Source organism: Caloenas nicobarica, chromosome 2 (assembly GCF_036013445.1).
Source record: "Caloenas nicobarica isolate bCalNic1 chromosome 2, bCalNic1.hap1, whole genome shotgun sequence".
Taxonomy (NCBI): Eukaryota; Metazoa; Chordata; class Aves; order Columbiformes; family Columbidae; genus Caloenas; species Caloenas nicobarica.
Genome location: NC_088246.1, coordinates 156309034 through 156329521, shown reverse-complemented (window position 1 = coordinate 156329521; position 20488 = coordinate 156309034). Strand labels below are relative to the sequence as shown.

Sequence of the window (20488 nt, the reverse complement as noted above, 5' to 3'; positions counted from 1 at the left end):
GAACTGGGTGTACCGGCCACTATAGCCTGCCTGCTCCAAAACACATGTAATTACAACCTTCCCCTTGACATGATCAACCCATTCCACAACCTCAACTGGTCCCAGAGCCTGCTCTCCCCAACAGCCACCTCCCTGCGCCTTTGCAAAGCACCAGTTCTTCATATTCAGCACCACTGAGGAGAATCTTTCACTGATTCCTCTCCATTACATCCGGTCAAACCAAAGAGGAAAAAAAGAAAAAAAAAGAAAAATTGAGCAGAATCCAGAAGCATGGATTACTTTTATACTTACTTCAGTGCAGATTACATCACCACTGCTTCCAATGCATCGAAATGTGAACTGGCTTGAGCTACCATGCTACAGTCTCCACTAACTACAGACTCCACGGATCCATAGAAAAAGTTGTTCCAGCTCCCAGAAAGCTTCATAATACCAGACAGTGAAAGCAGGGATAACATTGCCTAGGTGTCAGGCCCTCTGATTCTCATGCAATTACATTCAGGGTCTGGAGTCTAGCTGTTGGTCAGACCCCAAATATTGTTGCAAGGATAGCCAAGCTTAGGATGTTTGATGCCAGGCTAGTCCTTGGGACACTAGACTGTGTTCATCCATAATTAGTCCAGCTCCCAGAAAGGTGATGGAGGATGAAGTCTGGGGGGTGAGATTTGGCCATGGTTTTCTCTCTGCCTCAGCCTTGCTCTTCTGCACATGCTGTGCAGAAACCATGGATGAGTATAGGCTTGGGGTCGAGTAAAAAAGACTAGGCAGATGGACTAAAAAACTTCTCAGGGCTTTGTTTGAATCAGCAGAGCTGATACTTTAATGCTTTTGGCTCAACAGACAAGCAAATTCAGACATTTCAAACACAGAAATGCTTGGTATCATTTCATGATCCCAAGGAACTCTTTAGAATTGCTAAGTACAAATTAGCTGTTATCAGAATGTGTTAAATCTCTAGTGATTTAAATATGAGAAAGATTTTAAACATGATAATGGTTTGGTAATCAAACAGTATTATCTTCAAAATAATGGTTTGCTGTGTACTCACAAGATTAGCTACTCCAAGAGGATATGAGAAAATATTTTTGAACTTTTTTTTGCTATTTTTCATACATCCCTTCATTTTCTGACAACTACACAGCTATTTGGTATGTTCTGATTTTACAAAAACAGGGGGGAGCATGTAAAGAAGCAAGGATTTGCCTTCTTTTTTTCTAGCCATGTCTAATTAAGTCCTTGAAACCTGGAAAGCAGCTCATTGTCTGGAAGGCAGAACACCATTAATCCCTCCCAAGCAGCCAGGTGAGACAGCACAGGAAACAGCTCCAGGACAATAATTAACTATAGAAATACAAGACTAGCTAGGGATGACCGGGCAAGCAACACCTCTGCAGAAAATGGAGCTCTCTTGATATCTCGTCTAAAATTGAACGTAAGCAAATTTTATCTTGTTTCAACAGAAAGGTTTCAGGCATCTGATGTGTTGGTGTCCTTTGGGCACAGGTCACAGAATCACAGAATCACAGAATGTTAGGGATTGGAAGGGACCTCGAAAGATCATCCAGTCCAATCCCCCCACCGGAGCAGGAACACCCAGATGAGGTTACACAGGAAGGTGTCCAGGCAGGTTTTGAATGTCTCCAGAGAAGAAGACTCCACAACCTCCCTGGGCAGCCTGTTCCAGTGTCTGTCACCCTCACTGAGAAGAAGTTTCTTCTCAAATTTAAGTGGAACCTCTTGTGTTCCAGCTTGAACCCATTACCCCTTGTCTTACTGTTGGTTGTCCTGCCAGAGAAGAGGATTGTGTTGATGACCATACGAAGTCCCACCATAGACACAGTTACATAGAACTGAAGAATCAAGAGTACATACTAAACTCACGACATACACACATACATAGAAAATACCAATCGTGTAATTTCTGATTCTTTGCCATTTACACCACCAATATTTTCTCAGCATCCCAGAGAGTTAATATTTTTCTCCTGGTCACATCATTCTGGGACAGGGGTTGGACAAAATTGCACAATACTGCAAACTTTAACACCACCAAAACAGTATTTCTTCCTCCTAGAGCAGCCTAAACTGCTGGAAGTCGGAGTCCACAATGCAGTGGTTCTGCTGGCATGTGCCAGTGAAGATGAGCCTGGGATTTCTGTGTCTCTTTCTGGTTTGCAACACAGGTGAGGACAATGCTTTGGTGCTCCCCAGGGAATAACCCACGTGTCTCTTTCCCACTTGCTCCCATAGCCCCATTCCCACATCCGTTTCAGGCTTGTTTCCTTTTCCCTGCATAAGCAAAGCTGATGGGCTGGAGCTCCAGGGCTGGTGTCATGCAGCAGGGCAGACCAGATGGTGGTAAAGCTCTGCTCTTGGCTCCCACGGCATGTATATGGAGTCAGAAGGGTGTATATGGAGTCAGAAGGGTTTATATGGAAAGAAAGAGAAGGGTTAGAAGAGCTCCTGCCACCTAGATTGTCTATCTGAATTTAGCTCATACTAAGTGAACGTTGTTAATACAGCTGACTAGCACTGAATGAAGAGTCACTATTTACAGGCCTTTTACCATGTTTTCTCTTTAGGGAATTTTTCTTTTATATATATGTAAAGAGCAAATGTATAAATTCTCATGATAAAGAGAAATGTATCCAGGGTTGCCTTTTATACAAGGCATAGATTTTTGTACGAATAAGGGCAAACACTTGGTTTTCATCAGTTTAAGTACAAGCAACCAGACCATGCAGTCACATCTCGTCTTTCATCTGCTTCTTCCAGACCTACAGATTTCCTCTTGCTGAAGAGGAAACCAAGCGCAGGTTTCTTACTCCCCAGTGAGAGCTCTGCCCATTAGGTTGTAACACGGAGTGGGACATTAACACCATGGGGATAAACCCTCCTCACCCCAGCTCCAAGGAGAGTACTCCTTTCTGGGAAGCTTGGGTGGATCAAGAAGCTGAAGATTCAGAGAGATAGGAGAGTTTAGCCTTTGCTACCACTGGCTCATTTGGGGAGTCTTACGGATTACTCTTTGGAGGCACTCAGCTCTCTAATGAAGAGATAGGGAGGCCAAGAACCAAACTTCTCCACTTCAACTTCTCCTGTGATGTCTAAATCACTATTCTGCGTCTTGTCCTTATTAGTCACAAGGGAAACCCAGAAATGAAGTCCCATCTCCTGAGCCCAGCTCCAGTTCATTCCTCCCCCAGCACAGCCCTGGAGAAGAGAACTCAAGTGAACGACTGCTCTGGATAACGAACATGCTCACAGCCTGTGAAGATTTGTGTAGATTTGTCCTTATTATACCATGTACCTTGCAGTCAGTCTTGTGTGCAAGCCTAATGCAGGCCTCTACAACAGTTTGCTACTATTTTATTTTCTTTTGATGCTTGAGTTAAGGGGGTAAGCTCTGATATTTAATCTGTTTTCTTTCCTTAGCTGCCAGTTAAAGGACCTGGCAAGTCCTTTAGGACATCCTTATGCTTAGGTGTTTGATCAGCTGCTGTCATGAATACTCAGTGGCCTGCTTAGCAGTGCTGATGTCCATTGGTTTCTGAGCTAAAAAGAACGACAGCAGCAAAGTAACCCGGGTGGCAAGCTCAACAGAGAGTTGTTTGGTAGCTCAGCAACGAAAACTCTTTCTCAGTCTCTTTCTTCACTTCGCAGCTTCATGCATAAGAAGAGAAAACAAGAAAGAGAAGCAAGTGGCAGTGCTGGCTATGGCAGGTAACAAGGAGCATGTCAGGAGACCCTGTGTGGGGCTGTCAATGGAAGTGGGAGGTGTTGTGCTGGACACGGAGGCGGTGGCAGATGGGACCTTCTCCTGCAGAGCCTTTGAGCCCCAACCCACCACGTGCTGCAAGGGTTCCTCGCTCAGCACAGGGCTTACCCAGGTCCCTGGGCGGGCAGTTTAACCTCCATCCTTCCAGGAATCTAAAATGTTGTTTTCTTTTTTTCAATTATCTACTTCACAAATCTCCATTCCCTTTTGTTTTCCCTTTTCTAGCTCTGGGGTATAGCTTGGCTTTGAATTGGTTAAACATAATTCTGATGTCACTGGAAAACTGTATTTCTCCCCGAATTCAATTTTGTTCTCATCTCGGCTTTCTGTGCTTCTTTTTTTGTCCCACTCCATTTTTTCTCTCTGTCATACACATACAGACCTTCTTCTTGACACACACAGAGATACCACACTGCTCTGCTTCTGCATGACTTTGTGGGACGGAAGCAAGAAAAAATATTTGGAAATTTTGGCTTGGTAAAAAACAAATAAGCAATGTCATCAGAAAGAAGATATGTTAAAATTAAAAGTGCAATTCAGCTGCAGTGAATTTACTCTGTCATAGCAGTATAGCCATCAAGGTAGCTGAAAAAAACTCCGCACTTTCATCCCAATTCTATGTATTATTGGGGAAGGAGGAACATTACACAGGTACTTTCTCCTCTGTGATCTGCAAAGAGACATTTGCTGCAATTTTGTCGGTAAATGCACATTGCATAGCACGAGAGGGCACTAAAACGTCAGGGCTGGCTGCAGCTCCCTGGCAGCCTTGCTCGAGGGCATGCTCAAGGGAAAGGGTGACATAGAGCCTGATCTAAATTTTGGCCTACCATTGCATTGCTCACTTTATCTCGTTATTTTCCAGACCCCTCTCTGCACCCTTGGAATACTTATTTGTTCACCACAGGTTTATCAGTGCACTCCAATACATAATCTGTTCATTTTGTTTTCCCCCTTCTGGAAGCTTTTTGCCATGTATAAGCAGTGGATTTATGGCCATTTCCTTGCAGCCAGCTGCTCAGAGCCCTTCTCTTTTTCAGAACTGCCTGCAAAGTCTGTGGATCTGTCTGCTATCAACCTGACAGAGCTGGTGAACAGTATGCTGAACACTGCGCTCAGAGGTAATGAGAAAAGGCCTGGCAGGTCACACAGACTGTCAGCCCGGTGGTCAGTGAGATAAAGGACTAACAGTGTTAGCAGGAGAAGCCATAAATGCATGCTGTCTGCTGTCTGCCTCCAGAATTTATTCTAGGAGCAAGATACCCTTGTGCATTAATAATACAGATAGTTGTCTGCCCCAAAGAATTTAGAAATTAGTGTGTGTTTATATATAGACACAACCTAATTACTTATGAGATGCCTTTAGATAGCACTTTATAATCCAGTGTAGGTTTGAATTAAAAAAAAAAAATACAAATGATCCTTCCCTCAGTGGAAATGAGAAGGAATTGGGGCTTGGTCAGCTGTATAGTATCAGCACTTCGGGAGTCTTTTAGAAATTAAACGGGCAAAGTCAAAACATGCTGTTCTCATAATTTGTTCCAACAACTAATAGCATGGGCACATGTTTCTGCAGGTACCAAAAAGCTCTTCTCTTTGCTGAGCGTCACATCTTACAGCTCATTTGCCTTCCACAAAGTGTCAGTCACCATTTATAACAGTGAGTGTCTTGGTACTTTGCTCCACGCAGGAGCATTTTCTTTCACATAGCCTGTGCATCAAGATACTGATTTTTCTCCATCTCTCCTTGCAGTTTCTAATGTGAAAAATGTTGACCCTGGCAAGTTCCCTATGCACTGCTACTGTTTGAACAACGTGACAAATGACTTGACAGGTGAGTACACAAGAGAGGTTGGCAATTACATGTGCTTAAGATGAACTATTTCCCCTGGAGCTGCAAGCTGTAGCCTGGATTCTCCAGAGTCCATCCTTCGGAGCAGCATTGCCACACTGAGGTCAACAGCCATTGCTCACCACGAGTGGCTGCTCTGAACCTTGGAGGAGACTCGATGAACTCGGGCTCAAGCAGGTGCACCCAGGTGGCCAGTATGGGATGGAACCATTAGTCAAGTGAACAGCACGGTTTGCCCAAAGAAAAGACCTCCCTTTCCTCCTCAGAGTGCAAAGAGCAGTGTGGGAGAGACAACCTGGCAACGGTACATCACTTTGGCCACTTTCACTCTCCTATGATAACACACGGGAGATGAACAAGGGCTTCTCTGCACCAGTAGACTCCCGTAACTTCAACAAGTCCAAGACAAGTGAAAAGAAGGATTAACATCTTTGCAGAGCTGTAAAATGCTGTTGGGCAAATCCTTCACCTATAATGGGTTGGACTAGATGATCTTCAGAGGTCCCTTCCAGCCCCAACCATTCTGTGATTCTCTAATCCTTATTCACATCCTTGATCTCACAGTATTTAATATTCAAGGATGGACCTGAGCACTCGGGTTCTATGGCTGGTTAATGTAAGATATCAAGAGTAGCTCAGCAGCTCAGGACCAGAACCCACACCTTCTAAGCTGTGTGTGATGACCACACACATGAACCACAATGGCTTTCATGGTTTTTTTTCTGGACTCACACACCTCACAAGCTTTATTGCATGATGACCCAGTATGCCTTGGAGGATAATAGAGCAACTTTAGTTTTTCTGTCCCAAATCCAGAAGATCTTGGTGATTAGACCGTCCTCAGAAGTAGCAGAAACTGAAGGCCCAACACAGGGCTCTTGTCTGTTGTTCCTAAGTGAAAACAGTGGCCTGATACTGTTAGAACCTGTTATGAAAAAGTCTTAACATCACCACCACTAGCCATTTTTTGAGCTGAAAACAACATATCAGTATGTCTGAAGTAGAGCTCAGAGAAGACAATCAGGTACCTCCTGGAAGGTCTTATATGGCAGATAGTCTGCTTAAATGCAGAAAGAGAACCAAAGCTTGCAGGCTTTGCCTGCACTAAGTAGTATGTTACTTTAAATTGTTCTCTTGAACAGATAAACTCCATTTAAGTTTACTTTCAGGCACATTGGTATTACTTTGGATATCACCTTTGAAATATACTTCTGCAGAGTATTTCAGTGGCTTCCTATGTCCACTCTCATTCAGCAAAACTTTTAAACTTCTATATATTTTAAGCATTGTCACATACAAGCTTATATCCAAAATATGATGACATATAAAATGATTTTTTTCCTCAGCATAGATGGTAGAATATGTGTTTTCAATCATAAACTTTGTCTATTTTGTTGCCTAGATTTTACAGCTTTACTCGTTGATATTATTGGAAACTCCACAAGTTATCTCACCGAAATTTTCAAATCCACTTCTATTCTCTCAGGTTTGCATTTCCCCTTAAAATTTTTCATTGTTTTATTTGTCTGATTTATTCCTGGCATGGAAACAAGCAATGAAATGAGTAGAAAAGCCTATTGCTCTTAATCAGCAGCATTTTCCTTGCAAAGCATGGACTGCGTTTGTAAATAAAGTCTCCTTGGAGAAACAAGATACATATACAATGCGTATATATATAATACAGAGACATACATGTTTCTGTGAGCAGCTATGTTTTCTTTGAAAGCCTGGTGAATTATTACTAAATACTGGTATTTTGGGGAATTATGATCCCCAAAGAATAATTATGTACTCTATTGTCTGAATTTTTTTTTCCATGTAAAAATGCTTGTAATTTAGAATTTTAATTAGGTAGAAGCCTTTCCCCTGGAAACATAAGCATATGTATTTGGTGCTGGTTCAAGATTTTTGTCAAAAATGAGATCAGAAGGAAAATACTTGGCCAGTTGTAGCAGCCACATAGCATTTATGTTTGTGTTTTCAACTATTTAAGATAACATCATATAATAAAAACTGGTAACAATTATCTGGTTTACATTTTTTTGCTTTTCAGTGCGTCAGAGCAATGATTCAGACTGTATCTACATCTGTGTGATGACAGGGCAGACAGGTAAATGTTGAAAGCATTATGTCCCAAAATATTGCCCTATTTATTCTCATGATGATTTGTACTAGAAACAAGCCTTTATTGATATTTGTAAGCATTTCTATTTGCAGGGCGAAATCTGTCTGACTTTTGGGAAATGATGGAGAAGTCTCCTGTTGTTAATTACACATTTTCTAGTAACACATCTGACCTGGGTAAGTACATCCAGGAGAATAAAAGGAAACAGCAACAACAATGAAAACCACCTCCAGGTAGCACTTGCAATGAAAACGCCATCTCAATAACATAAAAATATTTTAAAATATTATCTTATATTTTTATTATTGCATATTATTATATATTTTATTACCATTAAAATATAACAATGTTATATACTTATAAGTGTAATATAATATTTATATTATAAATATAAGGAAAATTTACAAGCTTTTAAGTTATTAGCTACAAGGTCTTGTAGTGGAGGAATGAACAAAACCTCCTTGGATTAGAGCTTTTACAGAATTCAGCACTGGACTGAGGAGGCTCCCTGATGGTTTTAATGTAAATGAGCACCTCCCTTAAATCTCAGCACAAATTATCTCCTACCTTTACATTAGTCGCCTTTAGAAAGGAGTTGAATAAATTCAGCCAGTGTGCTGAGTGGCTCCTGCACCCAGAACTACTTTGCCAGGTTGAGTTGCACTTCAGATGCTCGTCTCTTATTGTTGCCTATGACTATTTCTCATTTTCAGTGCTTGATTCAAACAGGCAGACAGTGAAATCAGTGGCAAGTTTCCCTGCGCTGAAAGCTGTAGGATGCTTGTCCTTTGTTTAAAAAAAAAAAAAAAAAATCATTTAAAGACTCTGCCAAAAATGACTCTAGTTAAAAAAGACAACAGCTGTTTCAATTATACCAGAACCTGATTTCTTTCCTTTTTATTATACTATACGCAATGGATAGTCAGCATACTAACCTCATCTTCTCATACCTCGAAGATGTAGACTCCATTATTTCAAGTTTCACAAAATTACAGGAAGACCCAAACAAAATGGTGGATCCATCAGCAGAACATGTGTGGACATTTAAAAGTGAGCAAGTATTGTCAGACACAAATTTATATTCTTCTTGATTAATATCTATACAAATGATTATGTATGTTTACTGCACTGCACTGTAATGTTGAACTATAGTCACAGAGTAAGATAAAAGTTTGTCCTAAACAGCAGAGCAGGTCAGTAATGCACTGAATAGCTGGAGGATAGGAAAATTATTGTAAAAAGACCTCTTTTTTTACTATTTTATAAGAAAAAAGGAAGTTTACTAAGGAGGTAGAGAGTAAAAAAAAAATAAACAAAATAAACCAAACAAAAAAAGAGCTTGTTGTTTTAAACCAAGAAAAAGATTGTTCAAATTGTTTCATCCCCTTTCTTATTATAAATTTTTCATTTTCTTTTCTCTGACTTCATACGATGTTTAATTATAAGTACCTTAACATTCCATAAGCTTCAGTGCATTTAGCTTTGCCGCAAGGCTACAAGATAGAAATGTGCTAGTCTGCCTCATTTTTGAAAGCAGAAAAGCAATCTTCACACTCGGTTCCATGTATTATAGTTGGAGCAAAGAGAAATAGAGAATTTTACCTCATACATTCTCATCACTACAGCTGCATCTGTCTACAGCAAAATTTCAATATTTTCCCTAGTCAGTCTGCTGTCTTTTATTAAGCTCTTTTATTTTGCTCAACTGCATACCAACCTTTGGTACCTCATCCAGCCCCAAGTGTCATTCCTGACACAAAATGTCATCAGTTCTCAAATTCTAGCATCTGCCCTCCAGTACCTGCCTCCCCCTCTTCAGACAGACAAGAGTTTTCATTTCTTTTCTCTGTAGTGAAGCAGTTTAGAATTTATGTGAACGGAAAAAGAAAAAAAAGGAAAAAAACCATACACTTGGAAGGAACATTTGACAGTTGCTTTTTCTGTTTATGAAAACTTGCACATTGAAATGTTCTCAATTAAAATTTCACACTTTATTGACACTCCCCATGTTTTTCTGGAAAGAAAAAAACCCACAAACATAATTTTTAAAATGAAAAGGCAAGGTGGCTGCTCGCCTGCCAGGGGAAGCATTCAAGGAGCAGAAGAGATTTTCTGGGTGCATTTTAGATATTATTGATACGTATTATATAGATATTTAGATTATTGTTGTCCGCCAGTGTGTTAGCTTACTGCTGCCATGGGGCACTGGTATCCACAACGTGTTGTTGCTGGTGCCCTCCCTCTGTCTCTCCTGCTTCTCCAGCTACCAGGGTCCCTCTTGCCCAGAAAGGGAAGGAAAACCCCACCACATGGTTCCCACCATGGCCAAAGACGGTTGGAGCAAAAGGTTCGGGGTTGCCAACACCACATGTGGATGCTCCCAGACCACGAGGGACAGTTGGACCCCCTCTGACTGCTGGCGACATCTCGATCCCATCTCCAGCCCCACAGCCCAGCCCTGGTGAGTATGCTGGGGAGGACTAACCCCCATTTTACCTCGCTAGTGGTGGGGTTTGGCCAAGAGCTGAAACCACACCTCTGATGTTAAGGTTGGGAGGCCCTTCAAGGAGACCTACTCTGGGTCACAAGTGAGCTGAGTGCTTTATTGTAGAAGTGCTAAAATTGGTTATAGGGTCCATCTGTAGTTTAGAATCATAGAATAATTTTGGTTGGAAGAGACCCTTAAGATCACCGAGTCCAACCATAACCTAAATCTAGCACTAAACCATGTCCCTAAGAGCCTCACCTATACATCTTTTAAACACCTCCAGGGATGTACCCATAGTTTCTTACCCTTTGGGGAAAATCTTTCTCCTCACAGACACCTCTGCCACTCAGGTCTTCCCTCACATTTTGCTCCAAATTTGGTGAGCAGACCTGTGGAAAAGCAATATAGAGCTGCTTCTCGTGGTCTCCACTAAACATAACTTCTTTCAATCCTTCCTCTCCCTAGCCCTTAAACTTTTCAAGATCTAGCAAAGTACAGATTTTGTGCTTCCCTTTTCATCTTGACATTTTTATATGCCACTGGAAGTACGGGGTGAGGACTCTGGCTGTTGAGCTGTCTCACATATGGCAGTTCTCAGTGGGCAGACAAATAACAAATACCCTGAATGACACAAAGCATATGCCTTTCTGTCCCTGTAGCTGATGTGTATGAATTTTGGATGCAGACACTGTCTCCTCCAGAAACCATCAAACTGATGCAAACAGAGCCAGGTGAGACTGATCTGGGATAATAACAACCATGTCAGCTGAAACATTTATGAAATAGAAAATTATATATAAATATATATTATATAATATATATTAATATATATTAATATTATTAATATATTAATTATATTTTTATATATATTATATATAAATAGGTGACTGTGAATATATTTATTCATCAAAGTTTATGTGTTTATTTGTAGTCTGTGACTCTAGCCTTTTTTTATCTGTTATTCTTTCAATCAATTTTCAATTTTTTTTTTAAATGTCAAGGAAAGTTTTATTCTTTTCCCTCCTTCAGATTTGGCTTCAGTACTGTCCACGCCACCTTACAGGCCTGGTGTGACACTGAAACTGTACTCAGCTACCAGTAAGTAGTCACACCTCATGCAGCAAAAATAGTAGTATGTTTGAAAGTATATCAATATGCAGATACTACCATGCAGAAACAAAATGTATGTTTAATTTACGTGATATCTTCTTTATGTGAAATGCCCAAAATGTAGAATGGGCTGTGATCATAGTTGTTTGCAAATCATTCACAATTACATATTCAAAATATAAATTATACTGGGGTGATGAAATTAACATGTGAATTTATTATTGAAGAACCTTAAAATTTATTTATTCCAAAAGAAAATATCATGCTTTATATCATCCTATTGGTACAAATAAAATTATTAAGTCAGTCCATACCACATGAAACCTCCAGAATTGCCCAGAATTTACAATAATGCAAACTTCATCCTCAGCTAAAGAAGGATCATTATCAACTAGATTTTCAGGAAAGCTCATTTCTTCCTTTTAAGCACCCAAATAAAGAGGTAGAAATTAAGAGTTAATATAAGATGATGTGCCACTCCACTTAAAAGTATCATGCTTTGAAAAACTGGACCCGATTCGATGCCAGGAGGGAAGTCTGAACTCTGGGAGAGTCCAGCACCTACTCTGGATGATGAGCATGTGTGTGTGTCTGAGTTCAGGCTCCCTAGACTCCCACGTGCAGAGTGGGAGCAGAGCTCAGCGGTACAATAAGAATAAACCTCAGCCACACATCCCAGTCTTGAGAATGGAAGATGACATAGTTCAGCTCCAGATACCATCATCATGGATACCATCATCCTCCCTATTAACCTGGTAGCAAAGGAAATAAGTTTGAGGGATATGCTAGTGTATATGTTCCAGCTTTGATACTCATATGGAAAGCACATCAGTATTATTATGATTTCATATTGCTGTTATACACGAAGGGAAAATCCAGACTGCCTGTCCTGAGATCCAGACAAAACCTGTGTGGCTGTATTCCAGACCAGGGTTGTGATTATCTTCTCTTTGGTGTAGCATAATCTCTTTAGGAAGAGAAATTTGGGAGCTACCACTGAGGTCAGCGTGAAAACTCCTATAGTGCATGAAGCTGGAGAAATGCACGTTCTCAGCTCAAGACTAGAAAGGAAAAAAATGGTCCCCACTTTACCAGAATAAGCAGGTGGTTCGATTCCAAGGTTTTCTGGCATTAGGACTATGTCCTGCCAGTTTGACTTCTTAGAGTTGTAAGGAACTATGAGCTTATGGGACTCTCTGGAAAGAGGTTGTTCTTGGTGCCTCCATTGAAGTTGACTCTGCTGCTACCACAAATGAGTGGGAACAGAAGTCTTACTGAGTGGTGAGGAGCATCAGAGGGAATTTTGGAAATCTGTCCCTCAACTGCTTGTGTGGTGACTGTCTAAGAGAAGCATAGAGGTTGGGTAGTGCAAAGATAATATATCAGACTAAATTTCAGGGGTCTTCAGTATATTTTGGATCTGATATTATAGGTAAAACCAGATGAGCCCAAAGAATTAAAATACCAGCCAAATAATACTTTTTCAAAGGTCCTCTTGGACATCTAGGAATTAATAATAATAATAAAAAAATTTAAAAAAAGATAATATGAGCAAATAAAGGACTACAAATTCTGAAAGATGGTAGGTAAGAACAAAGAGAAATGGTGACTATATGATTTGTAACAGATTAGTAGGAAACATAGAAAAATAAACTGCACTATTCTGGTATTGTCAAAAGACATTGTGGGTCTTTGAGAGGGATTCCTAATAAATCTAAGATAAAACTGCTGCTGATAGTTATCCTGTCAAAACAGGAGAGGCAAAATGAAAAACTGAGCATCACCAGCAGGTTTTTGCAGGAAGGAACACTGTGGCTTTGTGATCCTTCTCTGCTTGTGGAGCTGATCCAGCGCTCCCCGGCTCCACACAAGCAACCCTCATGTCTCCATTTTGGGATTACTTGGAGGCTTAAAATAAAAATTCTGGCCTGGATTCCCTGCTAATCTCTTGATTTCTAATGATATTTTGAGTACTGACTTCTCTTGGTTTGTTGCTGAATTCCAACACAAATTTACTTGTCTGTAAAGTTTTTTTGGGGAAGGGAGGGTAAACATATTTGATTCAGAGAGAAAGGTTCTTTCACAAATTTTCAATTTTTGTGTCACTGGGAATAATCACATAGTAGTTGAGCACTAGTATCTTACCTCTTTGGTGTAATTTGCTTTTTCCTTTCATTTTGCTGTTGTTGCCTCTTGGAGCAAACCAAAACTAAGAAGGATCCTGTGCTGTTACTTTTTGTAGCTTTTGATGATTCTGATCAGGTTTTTCATAGTTCGTGGTCCTGTTTTGGTTGGCTGAGTTTATCAGCATATGCTGGGTTGCCTTTTCTTCCTTTCTTTTTCCTTTTCCTTTTCCTTTTCCTTTTCCTTTTCCCTTCCTTTTCCTTTGCTTCTTTCCTCTTTCCTCTTTCCTTTCTTTCCTTTTTTTTTTTCTCATACTATTACAAAAGAAAACATTTGAGAGCATACAACTCAGTGGGGCATCCATTTTCAGAAGTAAAAAATGTCATCATCAGAGTTAAAAATACTGACCATGAAAAGCAAAGTTTGACAACAGCATCAAGTGATCGTACAAACACAAGTCCTGCAGAAAAGCAGTGTCAAGGAAGATGTGGAGGAAGATATTGCCTGGGAGGCCAGAGAATGCCTGAGAATACTGCAGTAAAAAAACTATCTATGGAGACATGTTTGCAAGGAAAAGACCTGCTGGTGCTGAGTCAAGGAGCAGTTCTTGATATAAGAGGCTTTTCAAACCATGGAGATAGGAAGTCAAATATAATTTTTTGATCTTTCTCTCATTTTACTTCTGTTTAAAGAGCCCAAAATACCAGAGTCCTCATCTTATCCCCCATCACAAACATTAGTTGCATGATGAAAATGAGCCAATACCATGTCACATGAATATAGTTTGACTACTTGACAATCTTGGTGGTGTGAAGATAAGAATTCAAGATGAACTAGGTCTTCTTGATTGGGAGCAAAGGAACATACTATGGTAATTCTCGTTCATCAAAAATTCTGCACAGAACTGAAGTCCTCTGCATGTCTTGTTTGCTTTGGGTAAGTTTGACTTGAGGATTAAATAACAGCCAGTAAATAGTAAGTTGCTGGAGTGTGTAACTGGACGTGTGGTGTGCACAGTCCAGAGTTTGTTAATGTGCCAGTTGCTGTCTGGTGAGCAACACTACAGAGCCTGGAGAACCTAGGACTGGGAACCAGCCGGTTTTGAAAAGGATGAGAAACATGGATTTCAATGACATCAGGGAATGGAGAGTCACTAAAAGCCTCTGTATCAGAAACCATGAGGCTGTCCACCTGCATAAATCAAGCATGCATTTGGGGAAAAAAAAGAAATAGTGGTGTCACAAAGCAATGAAGGGCATCCACAAATCTCTGAAGACAGAGACATTATTCCAAGAATCACAAAAGTGGATGTCAACTGATAAAATATACAAGTGTACATATTAGAGCCTGCAGGAAGGGTTATTGTAACTCTGAGTTATTCAGAGTAGCCATAACATTGCGTTTCACTGGCAGCAAAATTTAAGCTCAGTGTCAGAGAGATGTGATATTGAGTTAATAATGGAAAGGGTTGTTTACGGCAGCAAGAACTGGTCCCTTATCTACCCGTGACAGTAATGTGGTAATTTCAAACAGACAAGAGAAAAGCTCTGCACAGGGAGCTGTGATTCTTGCCTTTTCTGGCCTGTTTTGACTGACTCTGTTTCTTAGGAAAAAAAAATTCTTAGACAAGAAAGTTCTGAAATAATTTCCACTTTTAATTCCTTTTTGAATTTCTATCCAAATCTGTAGGAACTTACGAATTGAATGAAAAAAAAACCCCACACTTCACAGTAGAGATACAAAATAAAATTAAATAGAACATTAATTGAAAGAGAATCTTAGCATTAAATAAATGCAGTAGTATGTAAATGCAGCATTAATTTAAAATTGATTGTCAAAAATGAAAACCAAAATAATTTGTTTAACCTTCAGCTTTTTAATTTGACTTCTCTTTCCCGCATAGATGAATCCAAATTTAAAATGCAGTAATTCCATTTACATTTAGATAAAGCTGATTTTCTGCTGGCAAAATGCACAGCTTGAGTAAAGCATTTAACACCTGTTAGACAGGATAACGAGGACCCACTTTAGTGGAGACTGAGATTCATTGGAGGGTCAACTTTAGCAAGTTTTAGTTATTCACAGCGAACCCAACATCCCTTTTCATGGACAAATTATATTAAAACTTCATTGCCGTATGCTTTGATGTCTGGTTATTAACATGAAGACTGTCTATTAAAGCAAGAAATCATTCATTTTTAATTGCCAACAAGTGGAAAAAAACCCAACGTGCGTTAAATGCAAGTGACAGGACAAGGGGAAAGGGCCTCAAGTTGCATCAGGGGAGATTTAGATTGGATATTAGGAAAAAATTCTTCACAGAAAGGGTTGTCAGGCATTGGAACAGGCTGCCCTGGGCAGTGGTGGAGTCACCATCCCTGGAGGTGTTTAAAAGGAGTTTAGACAAGGTTCTTAGAGACATGGTTTAGTGCCAGAGCTAAGTTATGGTTGGACTCAATGACCTTGAGGGTCTCTTCCAACCAAAATGATTCTATGATTCTATGAAATGCGATTAAGTGGTCAAAGCCTACTGACATTTATGCAAAGCTGCTAAGATTACGAGAAATAGGTCTCCCTCTTGCCCATCCCTGACTGGTTATGCCTGATATTTGTGTAGGGCTTTTGACACAACCGGTTTTAAGAAGGGCCCATGAGTTTGGGAGCTGTGAGTGTCTGCCCGTTCCTCCTCCATGACTCCTGCTACCTTGGGCAAGTGCTGGCAGAAGAGAAATAGTTTCATAGTGATCTCTCTCAGGTTGGCAGTGCCTTTATTTTCCTCCTCCCCATGAATGCCATTTTATATTAAACTTCTTGTCAGCACTAGGCAGATTCCAGCTTATTTCAGCAGGACTTAATTAGTCCAAATTTAACCTCTCTAACCTCTCTTATCACATAACATAAGCTGGCCCAAAACTATGAAGCACGTGAGACACGTGAACCTGGAAATTCAATTACACTTTTTAAGGGGATTATACTCTGCAGGGAAAGCAGCTTATCTCCACATGGCCAAAGCCTGTTACCAGTTACACAAATGGAAAAGCCAGTCGACAGTCACACTGCAGCCGCTTTTGCTCTGCACATTTGGGCCCTTCCACCCCAAAAGGTGCATGTGAGGGGACCACCTGCATCATGCAAAATGTTGCCCTCTCACATTGAGGCCCTTGGTTATCTTTTCAGAGCCCTAAATGTCACGTTTTCAGGCATGTCCCTTGTTTTTTGGAGTGGTGGCGTAGGGGAGGCATCCCTTTGGAGGGATTTCTGTGTGCAGGGGACAACACGATGGGCGTGCATGCAGCTCCCCAGGGTTGGATGTGATGCCTTGCAGAGGTAGTAGCTGCACTGCAGTGATCCAAATTGTGCCCTCACACAGAGCATCTCCTCTTCAGAGCATGATTATTAAATATGCAAAGAAGAGGTGGTTACACACCTATTTTAGCCATGCCCAGATAACCTTTTAACATACCTTAAATATTGTGCTTTTTTTTTTCTAGCGAGTCCTTTGATTCTGATCGATTGTAACACAACCGTTAGGTAATATGCAGGATGCTGTGTGACATGTAATGGTTTGGAGAAGACAAGACTATAGCAAATGTTAGGTTTTTATAATGAAGAAAAGCCCTGAAAAACTGAAACAGCTTCAATTCTGCCTTACCTTTTCTCAGATTCCCCCATGTTCACCTTGCCTTCTTTTCCCTTTTCTATAACAGAAAGGGAGTCTGGAGATTGTATTTGACACCAAAAAACCATATAACAATTCAGGATTCTGTTATAAGCTGCCATCACCTGTTCTGAAGTATTGCTTTTTCTGCAGCCTGGCACAGCTGCATTCCCAGGCAGGATGAAATGTTTGGTGTGCAAATGTTTGTCTCTCGCTACTGACTGCAGAAGATTCAATGAATAGAATAAACTAGATATTTTCCTCTTAGTTAGCTCAAGAGTGTGAGTCTATACCCAGGCACACAATTTCCCTGCATTTTTCTTAAGTTAAAATAATATAATGGTGATCACTTGAAGGAAAAAGCACTGATTAGGCAGCTGGCTCCTGGCAAACAAATAGTAAAATGGAGAAATTATTCCTACCTTCCTGTCAGTGCAGGCAAAAATTGACCTTTTCTCCTCCAGTTACTTGTCAGTTTTCATGAAACCTGTAGGAATGTATTTATCCAGGTGATCTTTATTCATCTCTAAAAACTGAGCTGAAATTAAATGATTATTCAAGTCACTAGAAGGAAGAAGGGGAAAAATGACAGAGAGAGAGATGGACAGAGAGAAAGCCATAACCTGTTCATAAATCATCTTTGTTTTGTTAATAAGGCTAAAAAAAGAGAGAGCAGTAGGAGTCTGTTTTTTAGCTCAGGCGTATTTAATCTAGGATGCAGATTCAGATGGTGGGTGTAGGGAAGCATGCAGAACTGGAAGTGACTTTTGCATTAAAGTAGCATATGCATAAATAAAATATCAAATATAATAAAGATACAGCACTGTCCTTTGTCTTGCTGCTTTGCACTGTGGAAAATTGATGCTTCAGTGGTAACTGATCTTCCACCTAAAAAGGTAACAATAAATAAATTACATTTTTAGAGTTGTTTCTTACATTTGTGACAAATAAAAGCAATACGGGTTTAAGTAACTAACCAATGATGATAAATAATAATAAATTTAACAGAATAATTGTCCTTTCACTGAACCAACCGCCAGGCTGTGTGTTGTTTTCTTTTCAATTATCTGCCTCATTCAAATTTCATTTTAAGATACCTACACGAGCTTATTAATCTGCATGTTTCCCATAGCTCAGATAAGGCATTGTAAGAAATTTAATGGGACAAGTGTTTGAACTAGTTCAGAGTCGTATTTTTTCGTAGGGTGTCCACAGGTGATCCTCAAAGAGTCCCGTGTGACCTCGCCTCCTGTCACCCTTATCATGCAAAAGATCAGTCCGTGTGTGATGGAGCTGTGCAGGTTTTTCCAGCTGTGCCTCTGTGTTGGTCAAAGAAGACATTCCAGAAAGGAAACCATGAGGTAAAATCTGGCACAAGTTTCTCTCTCTCTCTCTGCTTAAAATACTCCATCGGGCTTTTTCAAATGACAATTTTCAATCAGCAGCACTTGTTTTTGGGTCTGTGACTAATGACAGACCCAAATGGGTCACCAGGGCAGAGATCAACACCTGACCTGGTTTCCAGTACTCAAACAGAGTGATTACAATTCAACTGAATTTTTCCAAATATCTAACGACATAAGTGAGATCATCATCTAGCTTTTTGTTTCTATATTCAATATTGGCTGTATGATATGCACATAGCTATGCTTATGAAAGATAACAAGCTACTACTCTCCTAACTTTAACTACATCTTTAGGTACTGCATTGAATACTATTCCTGGTTCTTGAAAAATGCAAGTTATGTCTGTGAAAGAGTCAAAAGAGTTGCTTATTCTCACAGTAAGTATATTTTCCCTATTTCTACATACCTTATTATGAAACTTTAATAAAAAATTTTACTTCCCCACAGAGTACGTATTGCCTTTCATCAGATAGCTATTTCATCTGATAAGGATTTTTTAAGGGATTAAAAAAACTTACCTAACCTTCATTTATATTTTTCTCATAAAACCTCTTCTAACTGAAGTTTTCTTGTGTTCTTGCAGCATTAAAACAAAAATGCCTTAAAAACATCTGTACAGCCATCTAGATCACTGAAGAATTTTACTGTAAATTGGAAGACTGGTGACAGTGTTAGTTGACTTTCATTTCTCAGTGTAAAGATGAGGATACAATGTGTTAAATGCAAATATTTGTAACAAGATAATCTACTAACCAGATGTTAACCTAGAAATGTGTCTTCGTCCATGGCATTGTAAAAATGTGTAAAAACAGATGCATTTTATACAAGTGGTGTAACTGCAATAAAAGTATTGAAAAGCTTTAAAATTGTATTATATAAAGGATATTTATATGATTGGCTAGTGAATGTAAATATTGTATTCTAGTTTGATTTACAATTAAGTAATCAAAATGAACAAATACAAAATAATTTAAAAATAACCTGAAATACTGAAAACAAGAGGGATTTTTAGCTGGTTTTAGACACAGGGAGATTATCCGTTATTCCAGTTAAGGAGAGTCTATCATTACTTCAGCAATTCATCTCAACCAAGGAAATGTTCACACCTCTTGTACTCTCACTCTGTGATATATTTGTAGTGAGCTCATCGAGATTCATGCCTCTCCTTCTATGCACCTCTGGTGAATTAAAAACCAGTTCTAAAAAAAGGAAATAATCCTGTGTTCAGTTTTGAGCCTCTCACTACAAGAAAGACATTGAGGTGCTGGAGATAGAGCAGAGAAGGGCAACAAAACTGGTGAAGGGTCTGGAGCACAAGTCTGATGAGGAGCAGCTGAGGAAACTGGGGCTGTTCAGCCTGGAGAACAGGAGGCTGAGGGGAGACCTGATCGCTGTCTGCAACTGCCTGAAAGGAGGTTGTAGTGAGGTGGGCGTTTGTCTCTTTCTCCTACATAACAAGTGATAGAACAAGAGGAAATGGCCTCAGGTTGCAACAGGGATGGTTTAGATTGGACTTTAGGAAAAATTTATTCACAGAAAGGGTTGTCAGGTATTGGAACAGGCTGCCCAGGGAAGTGGCTGAGTTGCCATCCCTGGAGGTGTTTAAAAGACATGGCTCTCAGGGACATGGTTTAGTGGTGCTTGGCAGTGTTAGGTAGACTCGATGATCTTAAAGGTCTTTTCCAAGTGAAATGATTCTATGATTCCATGAAAAGCCAAACAAATTGCATGAACCTGTATTTTGTAAACTGCAGCAATAAGATGCTACTATCAACCCAAAGTACATCATCAAGTCATTAATATTAAAAACAAAGAGTATTTGCACTAGAGCTGGTGCACATTGATGTTCCACTGAAAAAAAAAAAAAAGTATGTGTTCAAAGTAATAAAAAGCCAAAGATAAAAGTGGGAGAGTTGGGCAAGATAGATGAGAATAGCATCAATTACA

General features: G+C 39.8%; 1 protein-coding gene across 1 annotated transcript; it reads left to right on the top strand.

The window, feature by feature from the left end:
• Positions 1-2107: 2107 nt before the first annotated feature.
• HHLA1 (HHLA1 neighbor of OC90) lies at positions 2108-19168 on the top strand. Its single transcript, XM_065630037.1, has 15 exons — positions 2108-2183; positions 3664-3723; positions 4819-4899; positions 5355-5438; positions 5532-5612; positions 7033-7116; positions 7684-7740; positions 7848-7931; positions 8713-8805; positions 10019-10216; positions 10903-10974; positions 11273-11341; positions 18340-18496; positions 18836-18918; positions 19125-19168. Exons 1-15 carry the CDS (start codon positions 2108-2110, stop codon positions 19166-19168), a joined length of 1323 nt encoding a protein of 440 aa, XP_065486109.1.
• Positions 19169-20488: the final 1320 nt, after the last annotated feature.